This window comes from Mus pahari, chromosome 13 (genome assembly GCF_900095145.1).
Source record: "Mus pahari chromosome 13, PAHARI_EIJ_v1.1, whole genome shotgun sequence".
Lineage (NCBI taxonomy): Eukaryota > Metazoa > Chordata > Mammalia > Rodentia > Muridae > Mus > Mus pahari.
Window position 1 is genome coordinate 10,423,550 of NC_034602.1, and position 16,013 is coordinate 10,439,562.

The 16,013-nt window shown below is 40.5% G+C and overlaps 1 protein-coding gene across 2 annotated transcripts in view; it reads left to right on the forward strand.

Annotated features, from left to right (window-relative positions):
• Positions 1 to 1,665: 1,665 nt before the first annotated feature.
• Positions 1,666 to 16,013, forward strand: part of Actr2 (actin related protein 2) — a 46,144-nt gene continuing 31,796 nt past the window's right edge. Inside the window, exons 1-3 of one of the 2 annotated variants that reach the window (XM_021210708.2) lie at positions 1,666 to 1,776; positions 12,793 to 12,903; positions 15,021 to 15,035. In XM_021210708.2, coding sequence (XP_021066367.1) covers positions 1,729 to 1,776; positions 12,793 to 12,903; positions 15,021 to 15,035 — 174 coding nt within the window. In that variant the 5' untranslated portion in view covers positions 1,666 to 1,728. The remainder of the gene's footprint in view (positions 1,777 to 12,792; positions 12,904 to 15,020; positions 15,036 to 16,013) is intronic. The other variant, XM_021210707.2, reaches the window with a different exon arrangement.

Sequence of the window (16,013 nt, forward strand, 5' to 3'; positions counted from 1 at the left end):
AAGGGGTCTGCAACCCTATAGGAGGAACAACAATATGAACTAACCAGTACCCCCAGAGCTCGTGTCTCTAGCTGCATATGTAGCAGAAGATGGCCTATTTGGCCATCATGGGTAGAGAGGCCCCTTGGTCTTGCAAACTTTATATGACCCAGTACAGGGGAACACTAGGGCCAAGAAGTGGGAGTGGGTGGGTAGGGGAGCAGGAGCGGGGNGGGGGGAGGGTATAGGGAACTTTCGGATAGCATTTGAAATGTAAATAAAGAAAATATCTAATAAAAAATAAAAGATTAAAAAAAATACGTTTCTGAAAAAGCCTGTGTGGTGGCACACGCCTTTAATCCCAGCACACTCGGAGGCAGAGGCAGGCGGATTTGAGTTCTAGGCCAGCCTGGTCTACAGAGTGAGTTCCAGGACAGCCAGGGCTATACAGAGAAACCCTGTCAAAAAAAAGAATAAGTTTCTGTTTCTTAGGTCTGATGTAAACTGCATAACAAGTTTTCAACCTAGCTAAACTTGGGATTCACAGGACATATAGTCTTACCCTTCATCCTTCCCTTTCATTGTATCTATCTAACAATTCTCTCACATCTCTTCCATAAAACGGACCTCAAGAGACCCGCAGCGGTGAGACAGCTGGCTGGCCAGTCCTGGCGTACCCCAAAATTGCTCCAATTGGACAATCATGGATTTGGTCTTTTTAACTTGCGATTCTTAGTTTTAACACAAGGATAGACAATGCGACCCTGTCTCAGAAAACAAATCTAAACTAAAATTAAAGGAAAGAGTTTTGTTTGTTGTTCTCGAGAAAGGGTTTCTTTGTTGTAGTCTTGGCTGTCTTAGTTCTGTAAATAGACCAGGCTGTAAATAGACCAGGAACTCACAGAAATCCAACTGCCTCTACTTGTGTGCTGGGATTGAAAGCGAGTGCACCACTATCCGCTAAATGAAACCATTATCTTTCTTTTTAGACAGGGTTTCACTTTATGGCTCTGACTGACCTGAAACTAGCTATGTAGACCCGCCTGCCTCTGCCTCCCAAGTCCTGGGATTAAAAGGCGAACGCCACCACTGCCCGGCTGCATATTCTATTTTTTAAGGAGGTGCGTGTAGCACTTGTCCCTGTTTCCAAGGGAGGTTACGGAGGACTCAATTTTGAACTCGGCATTTGGCAACATAGCAAGCTCCTGTTTGAGAAAATCAAAGAGGGAAGAAAGAAACGAAAGCATCCCGCCAGGCTCCTAGGGCTGCAACTGGAGGTGTGGAATAACCCCGCGGTTTGAAACTGATGTAGGTGTATCCACCCAGGCCTAGGAGCAACGACACATCGTGCCTCGGGACCTCCAGGTGGCTTTCGGTCTTCCTAGCCCGCTGCCCCACCCTTGTCCACTGCCGCCCCGCCACACACCCTCTGGCCTTCACCTGCCTGCCTCCGGTACAGCCGGCCGGGCCGCGCCCTAGGTCCCGAGACACCTTGGTCAGAGCCGCCGCCCCACCAGCCTTGCGCAGCGCCGGAAGCAGAACGAGGCGAGAGGGCGCGCTCGCGCCCGTCCCGGACAGCTCTCATTGGCCTGCTCGGCTGCCAGTCCCCGCTCTTCTTTTCCTCCGCACCGCCCTCTTGGAGCGGCTGCCGGGCGGGGACTTCCGGTTTGGGCGGAGCGGCGGGCCGAGGGCGGGGCCGTGCGGAGGAGGAAGCAGGCCAGGCCGGGCGGCGGCTCACCGGGACGAACCATGGACAGCCAGGGCAGGAAGGTGGTGGTGTGCGACAACGGCACTGGGGTAAGAGCCGGCGGGGCGGCCGCGTGTGTGTGCGGGGGGCGCGCGGGCGGGCTCTCGGGGGGCGCCGGCCGGCCCGGAGCTAGGCTGCCCGCAGTGTACCCGAAGGCGGCCAAACCTGTCCCCGCGCGCTCGCGAGCCTCCGCCCGCGTCCCGAGAGATGGGGCTAGGCGGTGAGAGGCCCCGTCCCTCGGCGGCGAGGAGGTCTCGGTTTCCGAGGCTCGCCTGTGGCCGTCCATAAGAGACCTAGCGGCCTTCCTCTTCCTGTGTAGCGAAAGATGCCGAATGCGAGGCAGGAAACGGGTTCCGCGGAGAGAAGAGGAAGTGCTGTCAGGCCCCGGGCCGCGGCCCTGGCTCTCTCGGCCCCAGGAGAGCGTGTGGGCTGTCCTTGTCGTCTGTGGTTTTGAGAGAGGGGGATGGTCAGCAGCTCCTGCTTCAGCTCTTGCTTTGCATGCCGCCCTGTTGTAGACCGTCGTCTGTAGGAGACCTAGGACCTCTCAAGTTAATTCTAGTGGGAAGTTGGATCATTTCTGGTTCCTCCTCTTCCTCATTTTTTTTTTTTCTTCTTTTAAGTACAGGATAGAGACGTTAGTCTTGAAGATGCTAAAATTGTCAAAATCAGCCTAGAGATTCAGAAAACTATTTGCAACTGGTTTCTTTCTATCCCCAGTTAAAGGTGTGGCGCATCAAAGTTCCAGTTTTGAGGATGCAACTGTTTCTTTTGAATGACTCCTTCAGTGATTTCCATTTTAGCGTTGAAACATTTTGTGACTTTTCTCCTCTCTACCACAAAGACGGCACACAAATTAAAATAGATTTTACTTGAATTGCCCCTTTGAAGCCAGATTGTTGAAAGGGGAAAGGAGCTGGTATTCACTGCCATTATAGTGCCCTTGGTTAAATTTATTACAAACTTTGGCAATTATTGTACTAGCTTCATTTAAGCTAAATCTGGGCTAGAATAGGATAGGTAACAATATAAAGGGATATCCATACCACTGCTGTGGTAACAGCCCTAAGATTTAGTTTTTAAGCAACCCCACTTATGTGCTCATTAAAGATATTTATATTTGCAGACTTCATGAAGGAATTCATAAAGTGCATCTCATATTTTTTGAGATAAAGATAAAGCAGTGAGGGAATTGGTACAATTTTATAAAGCTTCTAAATTATCAGGAAAAAGGTTTTTAAAGCAAAGCATGTATTGCTACACTATAAACTAAATTATAAATGCTTAAACTTTTCAGAAATTCTTATAAAAGTGTTTTTTGGTTTTTTTGTTTTTTAAATAGTATCTTACTACCAAAGAGATGTCTCAGCAGTTAGAAGCACTTGTTCTTGCTGAGAACCCAAGTTTGATGCCTAACATCTGTGTGGCAGCTTACAACTATTCTGTAATTCTAGTTCAAGGGTATTTAGTGCTCTTTTCTGGCCTCTGTGGGTACTAGGCATACATGTGGTACATATACAAACATTCAAGTAAACAGACATAACACTTAAAATAGCAGTGTCTTAAAAGTGTTTTAAAAAGGGCTGAAGTGATGGTATACGTCTTTTATGCCAACACTTGGGAGGCAGAAACAGGCAAATCCCCATGGCTACATAAACTCCATCCATCCTTTTTTTTTTTTTAAGATCTGTTTCTTAGGACAAAAAGATCAGCTACTATGGCAAAAGTGAAAGGAGATGATTCAAACAAAAAGTTTTATGTCTGTTTTTGTAATTATTTATAAGCTTTATTCATGTTTTTTATAGATATGTTTGACTGTGCATGAAATAGTTGTATCCTCATAGACATCAGCTAGTTCTGATTTAAATCGTAGCACAGTTAGGAATATTGTGATGTCTTTAAGAGAACTTGACGACTAATAGCTACTTAGATTTTGGGTTAGTTTTACTTAGGTACCTGAAGTTATAATGATGCCTTTACAATTAAATATTAGAGAAGACATTAAGACTCGATTTTTTAAAAAGTCATAGAAAAAGTGTTGGGGAAATGGCTCAGTGGACACGCACCTGACGGAATCCCTAGGACCCACGTGGGGCCGGCACTGTAACACCAGTGCTTCCACCACAGGGTGGGAGGCAGAAAGGAGAACCCCAGGAAGCTTTTGGGCAAGCTGGGCTGTATGCAGCAGTGGACAGCAAAGGACAGGTGAAAGATGAGGACCAGCACTTGAAGTTGTCCTCCGATTTCCAGATGTGTACCATAGCATACAGTCTCCCACACTCTGACACGTGAATCCTCAAATACGTACATACCGTCTAGTCACACACTCATGGGGGCTGGAGGTAGAGCTCAGTTAGTAGAGTACTTGCCTGATGCTTGAGGAACTGGATGGCCCATCCCCGGCACTGCACTATCAAATGTACATACCTGTAATTTCTGCACATGGGAGGTAGATACAGAAGCATCTTAAATCCTTAATCAAATGGTGGTTTCATTTACCTTTTGTATCCTTTAGATTTTAAAATGTGGGCCATTTAAGAAGGTAGGTTGGTTTGTTTTTTATGATGCTAAGGATTGTATCCAAGGATTTGGGAGATAAATGTTCTTTCTGAGGTGTATCCCCAGCCCTGAAAAGTTAAAATTAAAGAAAAAAAGTAAAGATTTGTTATATTTTTATATGTATAAGTGTTTTGCCTGCATATATGTATGTATACCATGTACGTGCCTAGTGGCCCAAGGGGGATTGATCCCCTGGTACTAAACTTATAGATGATTTTGAGGTACCATGTGGGTACTGGGACTGGAACCTGGATCCTTTACAAAAGCAAATGCTCTTAACCACATCTCTTCAGCCCCAAGAAGTTAGGTTTTTAAATGTTCTTTTGATGATGTAGATGCTTGATACTCTCTTTTCCTATTATCCACAGCTAGACTTTTTCTCAGTAGCCCAGAGAAGGAAGCCTGCTTTTTAGTATAGGGCCTTGAAAGTGGCCATTTAGGTAAAAAGTCTGCTTACCTATTATTTATTTATTTATTTGGTTTGGGTTTTTTTGTTGTTGTTGCTGTTTTTTTTCGAGACAGGGTTTCTCTGTGTAGACCAGGCTGGCCTCGAACTCAGAAATCCGCCTGCCTCTGCCTCCCGAGTGCTGGGATTAAAGGTTTGCACCACCACGCCCGGCTACTGGTTTGGTTTTTTGAAATAGGGTTTCTCTGTGTAGCCCTGGCTGTCCTGGAACTCACTCTGTAGACCAAGCTGGCCTTGAACTCAAATCTTCCTGCCTCTGCCTCCCAAGAGCTGGCACTAAAGGCATGAGCCACCATTGCCCGGTCCATCTGGATACCTCTTAACTGTAAATTTTGATTCCTTTAAAATTGAGTCCAGATTCCTGGTGTTAACATACAGAATTACCAGACTTCAATATGAACTCACCAACGGTGACTTCATTGACCAGATTTCCCAAGTGACTGCCATGTTGCTGACATGATGCTTAATAAAGTTTAATGATTGTCCATAGACATTTATAATGCTAAAAGAACGTTTCAGCTAAAATTCACATTTGTGGTTGTTTTATCATGCTTCTGCTAACATATCTGTTGAATTTAGGAGTATTTTAAGTAAAAACAAAACAACTTGAGTTTCACCATGTAGAAGACATTGGTCTAATAGAACAACCATTGGCCTCAAATAAGAACGGTCACCATAAGCTGGGTGTGGTGGCGCACGCCTTTGGTCCCGGCACTCAGGAGGCAGAGGCAGGCGGATTTCTTGAGTTCCAGGACAGCCAGGGCTACACAGAGAAACCCTGTCTTGAAAAACCAAAAAAAAAAAAAAAAAAAAAAAAAAAAGAATGGTCACTATGAAGTTGAAATGCAAGCACCACCAGTTATTAAGGGAAAGAATACAAAGCAAGTAAGCTCAAATGGGAGTTTAAAAATCTCAGCAAGGAAGTGGCAAGACAGCCTAGCAGTTAAGATCACTGTCCCACTGTCCCCTTTCCCATCAACTACATGGTGGCTCACAACCATTTGATGCTCTCTTCCAACATGAGATGTACATGCAGATAGAGCACTCATATGCATAAAATACATAAACATAAATCTTTTAAAATTTATACACACACACACACACACACACAAGAAGTCTGGTAGAGCATGCTTGTCATTCCAGTGCTTGGGGCGGAGAGGCAGAAGCATCAGGAATTTAATCTCTCCAGCCTGGGCTGTGTGACGCCTTGTCTCAAAAGACAAGAAAATCCTGCTTGGTTCTACGTCCAGCATATGGGATCACCACAAATTCAAGGGTAGCCTGGTCTACAGAGTGACATTCTGTCTCCAGAGGTTCAGTGATCATTGCACACGAGGTAGTAGAAAGAATGTTAGAGCCCAAGGCAGTGGTTAGAGCCACAAGGAAACAGTGCTGCTGGACGCTCAGGAACTGAACAGTGACAACGTGTACAAGACAGTGCAAACCCAAGCCAGAGCAAGTTCCGGCATGGAGGGGAGTTAGTCAAGAAGTTCCATTCCACCCCAGGCAAGGAGCTGTGGGGAATTCTTAGCTGCTGGGAGTGGAGGGAGAGATACAGACAGACCATCTTCCCCACTAATATAGCCCCTGATAAGTCAGCTTCCCATACTCCCACGGAAGGCTGCCTACAAACTAGCCTTGATGGAAAAAAAAAAAAAGACAGTTGAGCGGGAAGGGATGGGGTAGTCAATCTGGGGAAGAGTTGGGGGCAGGAAGATGAATGTGATCAAAACATGCGAAATTCTCAAAAAAAAAACTAATAAAATATTTTAAAATGAAAGTTTTTGAGTCTTATTTAAGGAAAATGTTGCATTGATATTGAATATAGACAGGTCTTTTGTTCCTTTTTGTCTTAAGGAACATTGTACCTCTTACTATTTGATGACTCAGTAGGAAGTAGAGAGCCTGTTCAAACCACAGTGCTACAAGGAAGAAGCTATATATGGTAAAATCTGTTTCTTGAACACTGCCTGTTATACTCAGTGAGGAAACTCAGTCACCAGTCTTAAAATGATTGACATACAGGACGGATTTCAGTGATTAAAATGATACCACAAGAGTAGCCTAGAAAAGAATATCTTCTTTGTATTTTGTTATGACTCTTACAATTTTTTTGAATTTTTTGAAGGACTAGCTTGTCTATTAATTATACATTGTTGAATTTGATTATTTTAAAATTATTGGATCTTAATGCATTCAGATTTGTAATAATGTGAGATAGCATGGTTTATACTGTTGTGGTGGAATGTCTGGTTCTGTAGAGAAATGTTGGCATTGGATAAGACAGCATCTGCTTCTACCAAGCTCCTGCTTAGGCACAGTAGAAGTCAATAGGTGTTTTTGATGTTGGCTTTTGAAACAAGGGTCTGGAGTCTGGGCTAGCATCCAGTTTGCCACATAGCCAAGGATAGCCTTGAACTCTGAGAGGGTGAGAGAGAAGAAGAGAAGGAAAAAAAGCCATCCTTGAACTTCTGATCCTCTAGCCTCCACCTCTTGTGTGCCATCATGTTTGGTTTATAGGTGTTGGAGAACAAACCCAAGGCTTAGTGCATGGTAGGTGAGCACTCTGCCCTCTGAGCTACATTCCCAGCTCCAGGAGTAGTGTATTACTGTCTTCCTTTTCCTACTTAGAGCAGCTTTCATTGAAAAGTCTAATCTCCCCGCCCTGTCTTGGTAAAGCAGTTGTTCATCCCTGTGGTTTCAGGGATCTCAATTTTTGTCTTCTGAGGAACTTGGAAAACATTTTTTTTCCCCACTTAAAGTATTCTGAAGAATGTTAAAGGCCCTTGAGCTGATCAGCAGGTTAGGGTGCTGGTGCTTGTCGTCAATCCTGACAACTTGAGTTTGATTACTGAGACCCATGAAGTGGAGGGGGACAATGTGCCAGGGAGCTCAAGTGTGTGTGCATGCAAACCAAGTTTCTAAAAATGTAGATTAAATTCAAAATATATATATTTAAAAATTATGTTTGTGGGTGACTTCTGCATGCCTTGGGTGGTGGAGGCCTGAAGAGGGCATCAGATCTCCTAGAATTAGAGTTACCAATAAAAAGAGTTTTAAGATAGGAACTACCCATCTGCACAGTTGTAGTCAAAAGACATTGGTGTGACCCTTTGCTATTGTGTGTTGTGTAAATGACAGACCTATCAACCTGAGCTGTCTCCTTCCCTCACTACAATTACCCTCAGCAAAACCCCTCTCTCCTCTTAAACTTCTGATTCCTCATGTAACGAAGTTATTCAATTTTTATTTGTTACACAGAAAATGTTTGTTATAAACTTGTAGAGTAGCCTTTCATTCATTCTCTTCCTGGGTGTTTCGTTTTGGACGTGCTGTTATTCCAACCCACTGCCCTGTGTATGGTAAGCAAGCACTGTACCGCTGAGCTAAAACACTTGTAATTTTCTTTGAGATTATTTATATCCATATAAGTGAACATTTCACCCTGATAAATGGGCACTTCTGACTCGCCTGATGTCTATATCTGGTCTTTTTTCTTTCTTTCTTTTTTTAAATTTATTTTGTGTATATGAGTACACTGTAGCTGTCTTCAGACATACCAGAAGAGGGCATTGTATCTCATTACAGGTGATTGTGAGCCACCATGTGGTTGCTGGGAATTGAACTCAGGATCTCTGGAAGAGCAACCAGTGCTCTTAACTGCTGAGCCATGCCTCCAGCCTCTAGCTTTCTGTATTTAAATAATATTTTAGTTTTATATATTCAGAATGTATATGGAAATTATGACAGGCTGGTGATAGCAGATTTTGTACTAAGATATGTCTATGGTAGAGATAATGATGGGAATATTTCCTCTATTTTTGTATTATTTCAGCTCAGATTATCAAGTAAGCTGGTTTTGTTTTTTTTTTTGTTGTTGTTGTTGTTTGTTTTGTTTTGTTTTGTTTTGAGACAGGGTTTCTATGTATAGCCCTGGCTGTCCTGGAACTCACTCTGTAGACCAGGCTGGCCTCGGACTCAGAAATCTGCCTGCCTCTGCCTCCTGTGTGCTGGGATTAAAGGCGTGCACCACCATGCTCGGCTAGTAAGCTGGGTTTTGACATGAGAAACAGAAATGTTATGATTTAGGAGAAGGGTGAGAAATTTTATATATTTGTTTTGTTTTGGGTTTTGATAGCCTGAGTTGCCCTTGAACCTGCAGTCTTTCTGCCTTGGGCTCCTCCAGAGTGGGAGAACTACAGTCATGAGCTGCCACACCCAGCAAGGTGCTATTCCTTTCTTCTGTGGTAATTGTTCTCCCAAGTCTTTTTAGATCACAATCAATTATTCAAGAAGACATTTTGGGAATATGAGCTGAGTTCTGTTAAACATTCCTTTGGGATGGTGTCTGTACTCTTGATTTCGCTTCTGAAACACTGTCAACTGAACAAGTAGGGTATCTGATTACATCTGCCCTAGGACCACACCGACTTGTGCTTTCGGAGGGAGCCCAAGGAAGATTATATTGCACTTTTATTTAAGACAAAAGTCTCACTGTGCATGAAGTTTTGGTTGACATGGCAGTTGTGTGTAGCTCAAGCTTGTCCTTTTAAGTGCTGGGATAAACATGTTTCATCATATCAACTTGTATAATAAATATGCTTTTAGAAATGTGTAGTTTTATCTGAAAATGCCCAGCTTTGGTAGTTAAGACAGTGAATTAACTAGGATTAAGCTTTGTGAGTTTGGAACAAAGCATTTCAAAATTTTGAGTTCAGACATTTTTCATAATTAGTTTTAAATACAATTTTAACATTTTTGAAGTTCTGTTTAAAAAGACAGAATTCTGGATAGCAGAATGTTCTAGAGAGGCTATTTATAATTAAAAGTGATTCATCATGATTTCCAAAAGGGCTGCTGTAGAGACAGTGAAGATGTTGGTATTTTGGCAGGATTGATTTAAGCTCACATAGGTCAGAGGACAGCATGCAAGACTTGGTTCTCTCCTTCCACCTTGTGGGTCCCAGGAATTAAAAGAACTCAGGCACTCAGGTAGATTATTAGCAAGTGCCCTCACCCTCTGAGCCATCTTACTGACCAGGACATTAATAATACCCACATTTGAGGAAGAGAACCTTTCTATTCTGCTGGTGGGAATGTAATCCTGTTGAGTCACTGTGGAAATTGATGAGATTCCTCAGAAGACTACAAATACATAATAGCTGAAGAGATAGATTTATTGATAAAGTATATTTCCTAGAATCCTGAGGATGTGAGTTTCATCCCTAGAACCTATGTAACAATGATAACTTGTGATTGTAATCTCAGTCCTGCATTGGTAGAGACAGGGCATCCCCTGGCCAGCCAGTCCAGTCCAGTCTAGTCGGTAAGCCACAGCCAATGACCTATCTTAAAGGAGGTCTGAGGGTGACACCAGAAGTTACCCTGTAGTGTCTGCATGTATGCACATGGGCACTTGCAAACACTTGTTTTCAAAAGATAAAAAATAGAAGTAAACAATCAAATGACACAGTTATATTGCCCTCAGTGAGTCTTCACTCAAAAGGTCAGCATCCTTCAGATAATTAACAAATTACTGCTGCACTGTTAGTAATAGTCAACAGATGAATTGACAAAATATTCTGTATAGTCAGTAGAATTTCAGCAGCCATTAAAAAAAAAAAGTTTCAGGAAGATAGATGCAGCTAGAGATCATATTAAGTGAAAAGGTCAGACTAAAGACAGATGCCATGCTTTTGTTTGTAGATCATAAGTTTTTTATAGATGTACAGAATCACTTTTTTACATTTCATGAAAGAAGTGAAACTCTGAGCCAGCAGAAGGCATTAGTAGGAGGAAGGGAATGGGGAGAGTATGGAAGGAGACTGGTTAAAGTACACAGTATACTTACATGAATACACATCGAATGTCAGTATAATATTTTCTGTTTCTATTTAGAGTTTCTTTGGTTTGCTTGAGTCAAGAGTCTCACAGGTTGCCCTTGGACTTGGAAACAGTCCTCTTCCCTCAGCTTTCCAGGTTAAAGTGTATGGCACCAACTTGGCTTTCTGTCCCTTTGCATTATTCTCAATGTGTATCTTTCCAGTATTGTTCTTCACTTTAGTTCTTCTAAAAGTGTGTGGTACCTGGTGCCACAGAACAGTAGATGTTTTCTGAGAGAATTGATTCATTCCATTCCCCTGTGCACCCACACACATGGATACTTATAGCTGTTCATAAGGTAATATAATATCTGTATATTACTTTAGTCTATTACCTAACTCAATACTATTGTAGTTATTTATGATTTTGAGACAGGGTCTCATGTAGTCAAACTCCCATATGTTAAGTTTGGGCGGCTAAGGCTGGCCTTGAACTATTTATTCTACCAACCACCTCCAGAGTGCTAGGATTATGGGAGTATACCATCATTTGCAGTCCTCATACAATGTAAATGTCATATGAATAGTTATTTTCTAGTGTTTAGGGAATAATGGTAAGGTGAAAGGTATTTTCACATATGATTTAAATATTTTTTTACTCCACTTATTTGTGAATGGGTAGGCATGCACATGCCACAGTATATGTGTAGAAGACAAAGGACAATTTTGTGGAAGTTGATTCTCTGCTTCCAGGGTACAAGTCTTTAAGATTGAACTCAGCTTGTCAGGTTGGGCAGCAAATGCCTTTATCTCCCAAGACATCATATTTTGATTCATGATTAGTTGAGCCCATGGATAAGGAACCCACCAGCTCTATTGGTATTTTAAAATTATCATAATCTCATGCTTATAAATTAACAATTCTTTTTAATACTGCCAATAGTTTTTAATATGCTCCTCTTATATGTCAAACTCTTTATGTAGGCTTATTCATTAAACACAAAATTCATAATTTAATATGCAGTGGACAAAGACTTTATTAATGTTGTGGAGACTTAGAATTTTCTTTCTTGATAAAGTATCTTCCTGTATATTAGCTATTTTCTGGTCATGGGTCAGTTTCTCATTGAAGTAACTTAAAAGAGGAAGGGCATGAACCACTCAGCTTAGCTCCCTGCTCGAACAACTTTCCCTCTGGGAACACTTCACCGTGAAGGAAGCAGCTACTCTGAAACTAAACCTGAACTCTGTGCTGGCTATTTTTATGTCAACTTGACACAAGCTTAGAAGACGAAGGGCTGATTTTGGCTTATTTGAGAAAAGGGACCCTCAATTGAAAAAATGAGTCTGTAAGATGAGGTTGTAGGTAAGGATGTAGGGTATTTTCTTTTGTTTGTTTGTTTTTTTAAAGATTTACTTATTTATTATATGTAAGTACACTGTAGCTGTCTTCAGACACTCCAGAAGAGGGCATCAGATCTTGTTACGGATGGTTATGAACCACCATGTGGTTGCTGGGATTTGAACTCCGGACCTTTGGAAGAGCAGTCGGGTGCTCTTACCCACTGAGCCATCTCACCAGCCCTTTTTTTGTTTTTTTTTCAGACAAGGTTTCTCTGTATATAGCCCTAGCTGTCCTGGAACTCACTTTGTAGACCAGGCTGGCCTCGAACTCAGAAATCTGCCTGCCTCTGCCTCCCAAGTGCTGGGATTAAAGGTGTGGGCCACCACACCCCTCTGTAGGGTATTTTCTTAATTAGTGATTGATGGTGGAGGCTCCAGTCCATTGTGGGTGGTACCATCCTAGGCTGATGGTCCTGGGTTCTATAAGAAGGCAGGTGGAGGAGCAAGCTGTAAGGAGCAGGCCAATAAGCAGCACACTCCATGGCCTCTGTATCAGTTCATGCCTTCAGGATCCAGTCCTGTTTGAGTTTCTGTCTGGACTTCCTTAAGTAATGAACTATGATGTAGAAGTGTAAGCTGAATAAACCCTTTCCTCCCAAAGTTGCTTTGTTCATGATGTTCCATCTCAGTAGTAGAAGCCCTAACTAACATAAGCGCTGAAAGTACTTGGTACCTGGGAGAACTTAAAGAGATGATACTAGGAATAGAATGGATGACTACTTTGGATGGTTTGATAGCATAATGATGTTTTCTGATACTGTTTTTAAATACTGTAATAAATGCTTGGGTACTAACCTGCTTTTTCTGTTTCCTTCCAGTTTGTGAAGTGTGGATATGCAGGCTCTAATTTTCCAGAACACATCTTCCCAGCTTTGGTTGGAAGACCTATTATCAGATCAACCACCAAAGTGGGAAACATTGAAATCAAGGTAATGTTTTATTCATTGTTAAATATCCATGAGGATGTTTGAGGTGATCTTTGAATTAAGTAATGTAAAGTACAATGTCAGGAAAAGCAAAGGGGGGGATCAGAACTTCTCATAATTTTAATGTAAACAAAGGCAAAAAAGATCCCTTAGGTTATTTTTATCTTCTTCGTTTATGTATAGCATGGTAACCATTATTATATGGAGTATAAAATGTAAGTTTTTAAAATTAGGTACAAAATTGATACATATTAGTGCCATAAAGTCTTCTTGCATAGTTTAATTTGAAAGAAAAAAAAAAAAAAAAAAAAAAAAAAAAAAAAAAGAAGAAAAAAAAAAAAAAAAAAAAAAACGGAGCCTGGCAGTCTTTGCAGTTATTAGTGTCTTAGTGCCTCTGAGACTTGAGGCTCCGTGTTGTCATAGGCTGGCCCTCCTCCTCTTTCTATAGAGTGAGACAGGAAAACACAGAGGTCTAGACTGGCTCTTCTCATCCCTACAGTTGATTTTTCAATCTTCAAAGAGGAAGCCAATCTTTATTTGGTTTTACACTATAGGACTTACCATATGGAAGACAAGGGCAAATTGTCATTAACCAAAGTACTTTACATGAGAGCCTCAACACATTTTTTCTCCCACAGAACTAGAATTCCAGCAGGAATCACATTATTTTCTAAGAAATAGAGTAATTGAGAGATCACCAATTGACTTTAAATTCTGAACGTGGCCAGGATTCAAGTTATGAAACATACTTTAGAGTTTAGGGACTTTTTAAAAATGGGATTTTTGGTTTTTGTTTTTTTGGTTTTTTTGGTTTTTTGTTTTTGTTTTTTTTTTTCATTTGTTTTGTGGGTAGTTAACATTGTTGGTCCTGTTGGGACAGTCTTTGGCAAGACTTAGTAGGGTGTACATCTTTGGGACATTTGAGGGGCTGAGAAAGGTGATAGTTGGTGATAATTGCTGATAGAGGTTTCTATGTTCTAGGTCTCTACTAGGGAGTTAGAGAATGAGTTTTACATGATGGATAAAAATTAACATGGAAACTGAGGTTCTGTGTTTGTTTTTAAAAACCTAAAAGTGAATTCTGCCCTTTGGTAGGTTTCAAAAACTTAAGTGGTTTGTTCAGTATAAAGCCTTGAGGGAAATTTTGCTGGATTCCTTTTTCTCTTTTCATAAATTTTTATTCTGATTGAATTTTATCTTTTCTTTTCTTGGAGACAAGGTCTCACTATGTAGCCTAGGCTGACCTTGAACTCACAGAGAGCCTGCCTCTGCCTCCAAGTGTAGGATTAAAGGCATGTATCAGAACACCTGTCACATTCTGTCTTGAAAGAACTTCAGCTTAAAACTTAGCTAGTAATGTGATGAAGGAAACTGAGTGGCAGTAATACATTTCATTTTGTAATTTAGTAGCTGGCTTTTAAACATTTTTATGGATAACATTTTTGAGGTTCAGAGAAATATATTATTTATATATTTCCCAGCATGAGAGAAACAACACATTTCTTCACACCTGCTTTCTTGGTTTTTAATTTAAGGCCAAGTAATAGAAATCAGCACTTTTCTTGGGAGACATTTCCCAGAGACTACCCAGTAGCATTGCTGATACATACAGTGCCTCAGTCTGTACTTTGTTACATTAGTTCTTTTCACTTTGCTCTTTTAAGCCTTTCAAGTTAAATCACTTTCCTTTCACATGAATACTAGGGTTTAGATAAACACTCCTGAACTAACTCTTACAGACCTAGGCCTTTGCTGTTACCATGTATTTTCCTTAATTGAAGTTCTTAAATTCAATAATGAACTAAGTTTGACATTTTGGAATTCCTGTGCATAGAAAATTGACTTATATTTGTATGTCTTGTTAGCTTAAATATGATAGTAGACTAAAAACTATGGAAATTTAAATTATCTAGTTAATTTTCAGTTAGGAGTAATTACTGTCCATGTTCATTTGGCCCTGATAATTAACACCATAAGTTATAGTGGTACTGCGTCTGACCTCAGCCTAATTTGTCTCTGTTGCTTGTGTGTTTAGACATTTCAGTGAGGATTTTATGTAGGCCTTTCTGACTCTTGCCTCTACCTTCTCTTTCTTCACCTTTCTTGACCTGTTGAAGTAGAATAACAAAAAGATGGTAAGTGAGGTTACACACATGCTCTCTGTTTGTTTTCCACTTTGCTTGGTGGGACAGTAGTTGTTGGTTTGTGTCCCTTTAGTATGGGGAGGGGGGGAAATCCTTATTTTTGTCTGAGTGCTTTAATTTCTAACCCTTTTTATTTCTTCAATTTGGTAGCAACTAATAAAGTCTTATACTTTCCTGATTGCATACAATGAACCAAACAAGAACTAATTACTAACACAGTTTTGAATTGTTTTCCTTATTTTTTTTTTGTAGATGAATGTTATAATTAAAATGGAATGTGGTGTGCATAATACAGAAATGAAGTAGCTATGTGACATAGACAGAAAATGGGGGTTATTTGTTATATTTGGAGACTCAGTTTATTACTTGATATTATATATTGCCTATCATACTGAGGGCTATATTTGTAGCCTGTACAATATCATATATGTATTTGGTAAACTGAGTAAAAATTTAATGTGCAAATGAATCTTAAATGAAAAAAATAACAACAGAAAATCGGTTTCCATGCCATCCTTACTGATGAATAGATTTGATATTATCTGAGAATTAAAAAAAAAAATACCAAAAAAAAAAAAAAAAAGGAAAAAAAAAAAAAAAGAAAAAAAAAATACCTACCAGGCTTTCATACAAATAAAGGGCGCGCGCACACACAAATACTATTGTGTAGACCCTCCCCTTTTAAAAACAAACAAACTAGAGGCTTGCTGGACCTATCTCAGACATTAATGTGTTATTACATTTTTCTGTGTTAGTCTTTAAAAATTATTTTTTCTGCATAAAAGAGCATGCATTTATCTTAAGATACTAAAGAGTTTTTCAGAAAAGGTGTAGTTGTAGAGAATAGTATGGTCATAATTTTAAAGTTTTTAAAATCAGAAATAGATAATAGAAATGTCTAATTGGTATTATAAATATATTTGTTCTTTCAGTATAAAAATAAAATTCTCAATATTCTGGGTGGAGAGG